General features: G+C 31.6%; 1 protein-coding gene across 1 annotated transcript in view; it reads left to right on the top strand.

The window, feature by feature from the left end:
- The first annotated feature begins 692 nt into the window (after positions 1-692).
- The window catches only part of LOC145327568 (uncharacterized), a 56,581-nt gene continuing 45,805 nt past the window's right edge, over positions 693-11,468 (top strand). The window contains exons 1-6 of the mRNA XM_080171107.1: positions 693-734; positions 1,433-1,481; positions 5,816-6,025; positions 6,349-6,465; positions 9,776-9,835; positions 10,160-10,262. Coding sequence (XP_080027233.1) covers positions 693-734; positions 1,433-1,481; positions 5,816-6,025; positions 6,349-6,465; positions 9,776-9,835; positions 10,160-10,262 — 581 coding nt within the window. The remainder of the gene's footprint in view (positions 735-1,432; positions 1,482-5,815; positions 6,026-6,348; positions 6,466-9,775; positions 9,836-10,159; positions 10,263-11,468) is intronic.

Here is an 11,468-nt window from a genome sequence, read left to right as displayed (position 1 = left end):
TTAATCATAATTTTTTTAAGCAACAGTACAGTTCAACAGACAGACCAATAATTCTATAAGAATTGCAGAACATCTTTGCTAAAAATACGTAATACCGTTTAAGGACACAAAGAAAACTGTCCCGAATTTGTATTAATTTTGAGGAACAAGACTCCAGTGACGTCATATTTTTCTTTCCCGAAAAAGGGAAGGAGGGAAGAAAATCTCTTCAAAAGAGATGGGGAAAACCCCCTTTTCTCCCATCTCTTTTTTCTTCCCCCCTTCCCTTTTTTTCTTTCCCCCTTCCCTTTTTCGGGAAAGAAAAATATGACGTAACTGGAGTCTAGTTCCTCAAAATTAATACAAATTCGGGACAGTTTTCTGTGTGTCCCGTTTAAGATGAAATTTTAAGTAGCGAAGTTACCCTATAAGTAAAATCTGTCTCGTTACGACGGAGCAAAAAGTTAATGAAACTAGAATTTACATTCAATAAATCCCTTTATTCCACAATCTTTCGGTGCATACATTTTTTTGTTTCATCGTGAAATTTTTTCGTAACTTATGGATATGATAGTCCATGTTTTACTTAATAAAAGTTCCATTGAAACTTTAATAATATTATTTAAATATTAAAATATTAATTAAATAACTGAGAACCAAACCTTATGGTTAAAGAAAGTTTTAAATCAGTTGGATTACATCACTCCACCGAAATGGAGTGGAAAAATATATTTCTGGTCTTTTTAGCCGTTCAGGTAGTCTTAAGTAACAAATATTAAAACTTGTTAGCAGATATACAATAAAAAACAGGTTCATGTGTACGGACAGCCTATGTAGAACTGAATTAGGGATCTACAGGGAAAAAGACAATGGGCGATAAATTTATGTATATATTCCTAAAGATGATACACAGTACACAGTTACCCCTTCTTTATATTACAATTAGTAATTGAAAAGTTTGGACATCCATTTTAATTGACCAATAAATCAAAATTCAATAAAAGTCCCCAAAGTTGTAAAGCTAACGATTCAGCAAACGTTATTGTAAAACTTTTAGGACTAGTGTAATAAACAGCCCAATTTCTTACTTTCCTGAAGCGGAGTACACCACGAAACCAACGCTTTGATTACACGATCTTTGAATGGAAGTCCTAACAGCGCATGGTAATGAGTTGCTTCAATTTCCAGCCAAGGCATTCACTCTACTCAAACTATTCATGTATGTAGCGACATATAACGCGATATTGGGCTGAGATTTGAACCTATCACCTTTACAACGCGACAACTAACGAACGCACTAAGTGTTACGCCACAATTATAAAGGTTAAACGGGTAGAGGGACAGTTAATACCCTGATTTATAGATTATTAAAAAGTTAAATGTGATACTACAAAAATCCTCCAAATATTTTAAACTCCATTATTAGAAAAGCTTGAATTTTATACATATTTAGGTGGTTAAAGGGCAGGTTGAAGAATTTGGAGTGGCTCAGAATGATGAAGGTATTTTAATCTATTGTTATTTTTTTCCAGTATGGCTTGAAAACGGATTAATGTCCGGTGGATTAGATCCGTTAATCAGTCAATTTTCCACGAATATTAAAAAAAGGATCATGGAAAGAAAACGAAGTAGCGGATTTCGACTTCTTTTCATAGAAGACTTAGCTTTTGATAGGTTAGTTTAGGTTAGGTAATTGTTAATGATTGCCCCGCAATGTTAGGAAATGGGTCCCGCAGGAGCTAAAATAGGAGAAAAGCTACTGTGAAAATACGATGAAACCAGCTACTTCGTTTTCTTTTCATGATCCCAAAAAAACACGAAATCATTACCAGCTTTGTTACTTCGGGCACTCAGGTTTGACAAAACTGATTTAATTCTTATAATTTTCATTTTAAATCCACGGAAAGCTGTCTATAATATTATAGCGATAAATAACTATTCTATGCTTTGATTTTCCACGTAAAAAGATCTCAACTGTAAAACCAGGAGAATACTCACGTAATAGATGTATTTTAGATACATCAGCAACGGAGAAAATGCAGAGTTCTCGACACACTATTAGAACTAATAAGTATGGAGATATATATAGTCCACGTAGAATGAACAAAAGTTTATTTGTAAAACATCATGGGTACTTGCTTACATGTGGTAGACTGGAGCACCGAAAACCCCCCACCTGCTTAGTTTTGACAAAAATAAAAAATAAGGGGGGGGGGGTAGTTTTTTAATGTCTGGAAAACGGCAAGGAGGAAAAGTGCTCAGCAAGGCAAAGACTTAACCTCCCCCCCCTTAATTTTGAAGAAAATCAAAAATAAGGGGGGGGGGGTAGTTTTTTCACTGTACAACACGCCAGAAAGTTGAGTGAGGTAAATCAAGAAAATCCAGTATACCAGAGGGGAAACCTTATTACAGGGATATTCATGTTTTGGGGCATAATTTCCTTATTTATTGACTTTGGCCAGTAAAAGGTTTTAATTTTGCGCAAAATTAAAACCTTTTACTGGCCAAAGTCAATAAATAAGGAAATTATGCCCCAAAACATGAATATCCCTGTAATAAGGTTTCCCCTCTGGTATACTGGATTTACTTGATTTACCTCACTCAACTTTCTGCGTGTTGTACAGTGAAAAAACTACCCCCCCCCCCCCTTATTTTTGATTTTCTTCAAAATTAAGGGGGGGGAGGTTAAAAACTACCCCCCTCTTATTTTTGATTTTTGTCAAAACTAAGCGGGGGGTTAAAAAACTACCCCCCCCCTTATTTTTGATTTTTGTCAAAACTAAGCGGGGGGGGGGGGGGTTTCGGTGCTCCGGTCTTCACATGTAAGCAAGCACCACATCATGTTTCATGCATTAAGCAATCTTCAGTTACAATTAACTTTTGATACTGACAATAATATTAGCATTAATAGATTTTTTCAATTAAATTTAGAGGATTTAAAAAAAATTGAAATTACAAATAAACATAATTCTTTTAAAAAAATAAGTAGTAACTATTCTCTATATTTAAAAGATTTCGTGATTTTTTTATTTGTTGTAAAGACATGGATATACTGTTGTCTGTCACCAGAAAGGTTTATTTTAATAAGCTTCGTAAATATATTTTTGGCTTTATTCCAGATTCAAAAGGATCATAATTTTTATGGTTTTATAGTATTAGCTGTTTTTAAAGAAATTTATTATATAATTATACATACATATTTAAGAAACTTTTATTTCATCTGTACTTTTGCATTTTAGACTAGTTTAAGTACATAAATAAACATTTTGTTGAGACAAAGTTTAGAAAAAAAGTTCCTCGTAGAGACCATTTTTATAAAAACATAAATAAAATCTATAACTACGGTTTTGAGCCTCTAAAAGGGTAATGTAAGATTTCATTTTCTCTCTCTTGTTAATGATATCATTATGGCCGATATGGTTTTTGATAATCAACCATCTAACTGTCCTGGGCCCATGCAGTCTTCAATGATAGTTACTCTGGGAGGAATAGGACATTGTAGAAATGGTACCCAAAATCTCATAAACAAGTCTTTAATTCATTGGTTAAACAAACAAATTTTTCCACAAATAATTCTAATTTCTGGAAGTTTTAACCTTTGGATATATACATTGTTGTTCATTGTCTTAACACCTTAAAATCCTGAAACGGCCTGAACAAACACCTAAAAATTAAGTTGTATTATCAATAACGAATAGTTATTAATTGCATAATATCTATAGCCAGCTTTCCGTGGTTATTGAAATGAAACATTATAATATCAAAACCAGTTTTTTTTATCCCTTGCTTTCATATTATGATTTTTATTTTTATATTTTGATATATGATATTTCAGTAATTAGAGTAAAACACTAGAGGGAGAAAGGGTTAAATAACTGTATCTCCCCATTGCAATCGTCTTGTGCAACCTTCCTATTGGGTCATTGAAAATCAACCAATGGTATCGCTTATATTAACACAGCTAAGTAGCAGAAAACTTTTTAGAAGCAGACGAAAGGGGTCTTTGAAAAATGAAGGGTGGTAGTTGTCTGTATATACATCTATACTATAGATCTGTTTTTCAGTATGACTCATAAAGAACCGGCATTAATCGTTTTCGAAGCTATACTGGAAAATAAACTAAATTTTACAAAACAATTATTTTGTCTAAATTCAATGTAATAAAAATAAAACGAAATATAATTGTCTTTCTATATATTATTTTTATTGCCTAGACAATGTAATAGAGTACAATACAGGAATAAGACAATGGCCGATAATGATTCACAAAATTACCCTTTCTGTAAATTACACTTAGTGTTTGAAACGTTTAGATACTTAACTTAATGAACCAACCAATAGAAAAATAAAAGTTCCCAAAGTTCTTAAGCCAACGAATAAGAAAGCGTTATTTTAAAACTTTGGGGACTAGCGTAATAAGCAGTCCAATGTTCCTTTCCTCCCTGAGTACAATAGCTGCACAACTTGGAAAAATTGAAACAGAGTTAATCCTTAACAAAGGAAATTCTTAGCCTTAGATGTTTAATAAGTTTTGTCTCAGGAAAAAAGAACCATGCTTGGTTTATGGATGGATATAACATACGTGCGTGTCATTATAAGGAAAGTTTTGTCGTCAATTTAGGATGCTACTTTAAATCAAATATTGGTCAGTACGTTCCTTCAGCAGGAAGGGAGGGTAGGGCAAAAAAGTTGAGGATGAGGGTGTATTTTTATAGGAGCTAACTGAAAGGACAATTTTATTTTTAGGTTGGTGCTAGTTTTTAGGTTTATTCCCTCAAAAAAATACTTTCCTCACTAAAAATAAGAAATGATTATGTTAATTGAAAAATTTTCATTTTTTTTTATAAATTCTTATGTTAAGATCTCGTTAACCATTGAGACTATTAGGTTTTTTCAATTTTTAGAAGCAACCTATTTTAAGGCTATTTTGAATTAAGTCTTTAGATGGTTGTAGGACATTTTACTGGCACTTTAATAGTGGCACGGCCTCTATTGATATTATTTTTGGGGTATTACTACAAGCTTAAGATAATTTTCATTTTACTTTAATTTTTTGCGATGTTAACATGGCCTTTGATATAACTGATGAAAAACCTATATTTCTCTTTAAGAAGTATTAAAAACAAGAAACAAATAGACAGAAATAAAAGAATATACCATTGACACTGAGTCTTTAAAGTTTCTAGTTTAGGTTGACAACAAAAGATAAAGTTAAACTTATTAAACAAAGACTTTTAAAAACTTTGTCTTTTCTGCAGTTTAAAAAGCAATTACAACTTTTAGCAGTGTTTCTTCGTTGATGCATATAAGCAACTATGAGTTTAGCGTAATATTTAACTTGTCTACCCATTTGTGGGAATGTCTTCTTGACTGTTATTGATCTTTTAGCTATCATGTATGTGGCATCGTTACATATGGATTTTGTAATCCTTGCTTTTTTTGGCAGATATTACTCACCGTGTTCTTATAGAGACATGATTTGAGCTTCAGTGGATTAATTTTTATTGTATTAATAGATATTATTAAATTTAAATAGGAAATCCCAATTAATTGCATACTAGCGGTTACGCCCTCTATCGGCCTCTTGGGGGACTTGCGACGGGGGGAAGTTTAATTCAATAACCCATTTTTTGAGGGGGGGATTTTTCTAGGGATTATTTTTTTGGGATAGAGGTGGTTCCCTCCCCCAAAATTGTTATAAAACTTCTCAAGACCTATGAGAAGCTACCCTGTAAAGGAGAACCATATCGGATGAGCGGTTAGTGAGATCCTTAGGTACAAACAAACATACAGATAGGTATTCTGATACTTGTTATAAAATGAGTTTTATTTTTAGCTACGGTAGTTCAGTTGGAAGATTTTTCAAGTCCCCCACAAGACCCATCACTTTCACCAGTTGACCAATCAGAGGCTTCTATTCAAACAGTTGACCAATCAGATTCTTCGATTCTATCAGTTGACCAATCAGAGAACTTCAGTCCTTCTATTGGTCAAGCAGATGACCCGATTGATATGAAAATCATATTTAAAGAAACAAGTGTACAAGGTATCAGCCTTCCTAAGATATCAAAATGAAAAATTTAAATGAAAGATTTAGACCAGTTTTGTAATACCCGAGAGTCCTAGACCCCTTGATAATCAAACTAGTTTTAATTTTATGATTTTTATTTTAGTATTTGTAAAAAATTTACTGTATCATGATATGATAGAGGATTTTTCAGTATGGCTCGAAACCGGTCCTAATGCAGCGGATAATAATCGGTTTCGAAGCCATACTTGAAATACAAATATTACCATAGAAAAGAAAAGTTAGTAAAGGCAATTTCTTATGAGATTTATTTTCTATATACTTATTAATATTATTTTCAGAAACCTTACTGGCAACTTCCACAGCAAAATCAATAGAAGGATCATCAACTATTAAATCTATAGTAGATTCTTCAACTGTTAAAGATAGCTCTTCTAGAACTATAATTGAAAGCAAAGGTTAGATGTTTCATTTCTTATACATAATACCAATTATACAGTTTTTTTGTGAGGAAAAGCATATAGATATTTTGACAACCAAATCACACAATTATAGAGAATGTGAGCTCTTATAGATATAAATATTTAAAATGACCTCAATGTATGTATTAAGTAAAAACAAGTAAAAGCGAAGCTCTAAAATGGAAGGACAACGAACATTAACACTTGTAGATTGTCAGAACTGAATTAGCAGAATATTAATGCATCAGTACAAACAATATTGTAGGTAAATTGGTTGCAAAACTGCATAAATAGATGATACTGTTTGAAGACATACTTACATTTTTGGGACTTGTTTATAGAGATGCTTCGCTTATAACATTGTACCTTGTTGTAATAGGAATCAGTTTTCAAAAAATCAGAAGAATCGGATTATTTTAACATACAAAAATTTGTTGTCAAAAAAGTGAAAAATCGACATGTTTAATATGGACGTACGGACATTCTGGTATTAATTATAGAATTGCTAGCTTTCTAAATGGTACCTAACTACTACAGGAATAATTATGCAGAGTTTGGAATTGATAGGACAATTCTAACCTGTTTAAATTAACGAAAAGAGCTAACTGTGACGGACGGACGGACGGACGGACGGACCGACCCTAATTATAGAAAAGCTTCGCTTTTAAAAAAAAGATAGAAGTATTTATAATCTATTAATTAGAGTAATCAGTGGTTAGTTATTGTGTTTTTAGGTTGATTCTAAAGTTGACCTCCCTTTGTTAATATAGAATGTCGTTTATAATCCTTTTTTTGTCATGGTTTGGTAGGGGGGAGGGGGGTCTAAAATTTTTCAAAACAAAATTTGCATTTAGGATAAAAATATTATTTGTTGTTCTCATTTTGCTTTGTATATATCGTACAATTTTGAAAATAATTCTCTTTAACTTAAACAATGAATGATAACTTAATACATATTTCATAAGAAGCGTGAAAATTTTGCTTTAATAAATTAGTAAAATATTTTATTTACTTAGTATATTTGCGATTACTTTTATTTAATGAAATCTTTCAATTTTTAACATTTACAAAACAGCCTACTTTATTGCATCAAGATCCATGCCAGATCTATATAGGAAATAAACGTCTATAAATGAGCTCGAGTCTTCCAATGGTAAAGTGTTTAAAACTCATAGTGCTCCAATAATCCTCATTAAACTCTCATTGACCAAAGCGATAAGACCTTTATCCTATTTGTTTATGGAATGAATTAAGTTTTTCACTTCATGTAGATATTTGAATTACATTGAAGTATTAAATCCTTATTTCATAAATAAAAAATATACGTTCATAATAGAGTAAATCTAAGAAAACTGTATTTTAAAAGAATTCGATTGTGGCGACACTTCCTTTGTGTTAAAATATTGAAACTAAAATTTTAATCATATTAACCCTTTGGTGATGGTAATGTGAAAAAAATATAATCGAAAAAATCTTTTTAAAATCATTTAAATTAATAAATATTTACTTCTTTCTTTTAGATAGTAATGGCAGGGGAGGAAATTTGATTTATTGAGAAATAGATAAATAGATATGTACTTATAGAAAACTAGCCAATAGCGATATAGTTATATTGAGCCAACTCTAGTTTTCTTATATAGAAAATATTTTTGTGTTAAAGAGATGGTTATGAGAAACAGCGTAGTATAATGTCCAATAAAAAATGACGTCATACAATACAAATGACCAATGATAGGCCAGTATAAATTGTAATCGTAATGGTAAATTGTATACTGGCCTATTATTGGTAATTTGTATTGTATGACGTCATTTTTATTGGACACTATACGCTGTTTCCTGGCTATGACTTTGTAGGAATAGAGAAAAAGAATAATTGACTATAAATGCTACAACTTCTTCCAAAAGTTTATAAACTGATCCTGGCATTTGTTATATAAAAAGTTTCGGAGTTAAATGATTGGATTGTACAAGGTACCATAACCAATAATTTATGTTATGTTTACACCAGGGGAACCTTTGCGTATCTCAATTGGAGGATATATTAATTTAAAGTCCATTGACTATATATAGTCAATAAGATATATAAGTTTTCCGGAATTTTAATGTTAGGGGGAGATTTGAAATCTGCATCAAATTTTAAGGATTTTTTATAAAATTCGTTTTTTGTATAATTCTTTATCTAAAAGCGGATGTATTTTAAGTTAATTAATTTTGACCAATAGGATAGGTGGATTTTAAACTACCTGCGCTCTAATTGGTTGAATGATGTACGCCATCCAATCAGAGCGCAGATTTTTTAAATCCACCAATCACAGATGCCAAAATTAATTAACTTGTTTCGGTACAACGGCATTTGGCTGGCCGTTTACCAGATCTTTAAGTACAGACGTACTAAACCTGCTACTTCCCACAAGAATCAAAACCAGCATAGTTACTAATACAATTTATTGTATGAAAACGGTCATGCTGAAATAAAAAATAACAAAATTAATAATCAAATATTAAAATATTAAATACATTATAAGAAATAAATCTTGTAAAAGAAAATAAGTCTTTTTTATTTGGGAACAATCGTCTTTTCCTTATAAAAGGTTTCGTGATTTCGAATTTATATTTCAAAATGTATAAAAGAAGTTAGGGTTATTTTTTGCTTAAAATTAATCAAAACTAAATGCGAGTTTGTAATTCATAGACAAAATCATCATAGACTACTATTAAAATATTCTGGTACAAAAATAAATTAATTACTTGGTCTAATTTTAATGAAAATGAGAAGATTAATTTGCCGTCTTTAAGAAAATCATTCCACTCTATTAAAAATGCTTAAAGAAAGAATTCTTACCGAGGTCATTGAACTTGTCAAGCCGGGAAGCACTCAAAGGTATTTTTCAGTACGGATAACACCACATTTTTGACTATACATGGTTTTTTATCACACAGATATTCCACACATCTTGAAAGAAAGATTAAAGATGGCTACGCTAGCTTTGTTTTGTTTGGTTGCGCAAGTGTTGTTTTGAATGCCGTGTTCAGTTATGAACTTTTTGAAAATAGGCGCTTTCTAAACTGCCAATAATGATAAGGAAAACAAAAAGGATAAAGGTTCGAGTTCACAAACGCAACACACTATTATACTTCCAATACATAACTTAAATTGCATTTCCGCTTTTAGATAAAGAATTATAGAAAAAACGAATTCTATAAAAAATCCTCAAAATTTGATGCAGATTTCAAATCTCCCCCTAACTTTAAAATTCCGGAAAACTTATACATCTTAATAGTCAAGTAACAAGAACTTAAAATTTAGACATAAAAGATGAAATCATGGTTTTGGAAGAAGAATCAACATGTTCAGAAAATGTTTTAGGTAAAAATAAAAAAAATTCTGATTTAGTAACTTTTTCTTATATAATAGGAGTAATTTAAAGAGTGGGAGGGGGGGGGGATTTTTGTCAGTAGCGAAGGCTCAAGCTTACCGCTGAACCAATATTGTTCTCCTTTACAGTGAAGCTTATTATAGATCAAAGGAAGGTTCTTAACTATTATGGGGGAGGATATCTCAATATCCTCCCAATAAAAATGCCCCCCCCCCAATAGAATTTTTTTTAACTTCTTTCTTCTTAAACATTAAATTGAAAAAAGGGGGGGGGGGGGCGACTATCATTTTACATGTAAGTCTGATTCTTTTTAGAGCACAGAAAAAGTGTGGTTGAAAATGGCTTGAAAAGATTTGGAGTGAATGCTCTAGTGTCATTTCAAGAAACCCTTCTATTATTTACCATCATTTTTATAAGGTGAAATAATTTATAGGGCTAGAAAGGTAGATGGATAGGTTGAATATTATAGGTAAGATAGACCAAAAATGAGTAAATTAATATAAAATATAGATATGCATTAAGGATAATTAAGGATAATAGCTCGAAAGATGATTAGAGAAATAGGAGATAGATAATTATAGATCAGTTGATTGATTAATAGATGTTAGAAGAAAAAGATAGTATCTTAAAAATATACATTTTTGAAAAATGCTTAAAATTTTTTTTTGCAATTTTCTTTTAAATCATTTTATCAAATTTGATATAAATTTGCTTATTACTTGCATTTTAATAGAATTCTCAAAAATCTATAAACACGCAACTTCTCTAAAATAAAAATCGAGTTTGTCTTTCAAATTCTCTCTTATAGATAAAATTTATAAAGACTAGTAGAGGAGTTATATAGTAGATATTATAACTGTCTACCTTATTACCTTAAAAAAATTATGGTAGCTTTGCTAATAAAATTTTTAAAAAATAATTAATATTCTGAAACCGTAAAGATAATCAAATGCTTAGTTACAACCTGATAAAGTCGTTCTTATGTGGTATCCGCCTAGGGTAAATGGCAGACACCAGAGTTCAAATAAAGACTACGGCAGTGTGAACAGACGTGGACACCTTACTATAGAGAAGCTACGCTTCTCTAGCATTCACTAGACAAGAATCAACATCTATTTCAGTTGTCACTTTATTGAAGGTGTAAAGGATACTGAAGCTATATACAACAAACAATAACTACATGGATAGGAATAAATGATCATAACATAAAAGCATTATAATACATATACAATAGTCAGTTTGGGCAATCATGATTCCCCATCCCTGGAAAGGGTGGGGGGGATTAAGAATACAGTTAACCATAATATAAATACATATGGATTAGGAATAAAGATGGTTAAAGATAAATCATACAGTAAAACATAGATAATTGCAATGGTTAGGTAGATGGCTATCCCTGTCTGGGGCAGGCAGGATAGCCCATGGAGCAGCACAATAGGTAGATAAGCATAGAGGGGTTGAGTGGTAGGTCTGGGTACTAAAGAGGGAAGGTTTGATGATTACTTGTGACAACAACAGTCTGTGTGGGGGCAGGTTTAGATCCTTTATCCTCAGGGTTGAGGTGGTGCTGATAACTTGGTGGTTGAAGGGGAAGGTTCCGGTGCTTAAGATGGGAGAGGGAGG

Source organism: Acartia tonsa, chromosome 9, assembly GCF_053477335.1.
Source record: "Acartia tonsa isolate MP-2025a chromosome 9, ASM5347733v1, whole genome shotgun sequence".
Classification (NCBI taxonomy): Eukaryota; Metazoa; Arthropoda; class Copepoda; order Calanoida; family Acartiidae; genus Acartia; species Acartia tonsa.
Note: the sequence above shows the minus strand (reverse complement) of the source record. Positions and strands in the feature narration are given on the sequence as shown.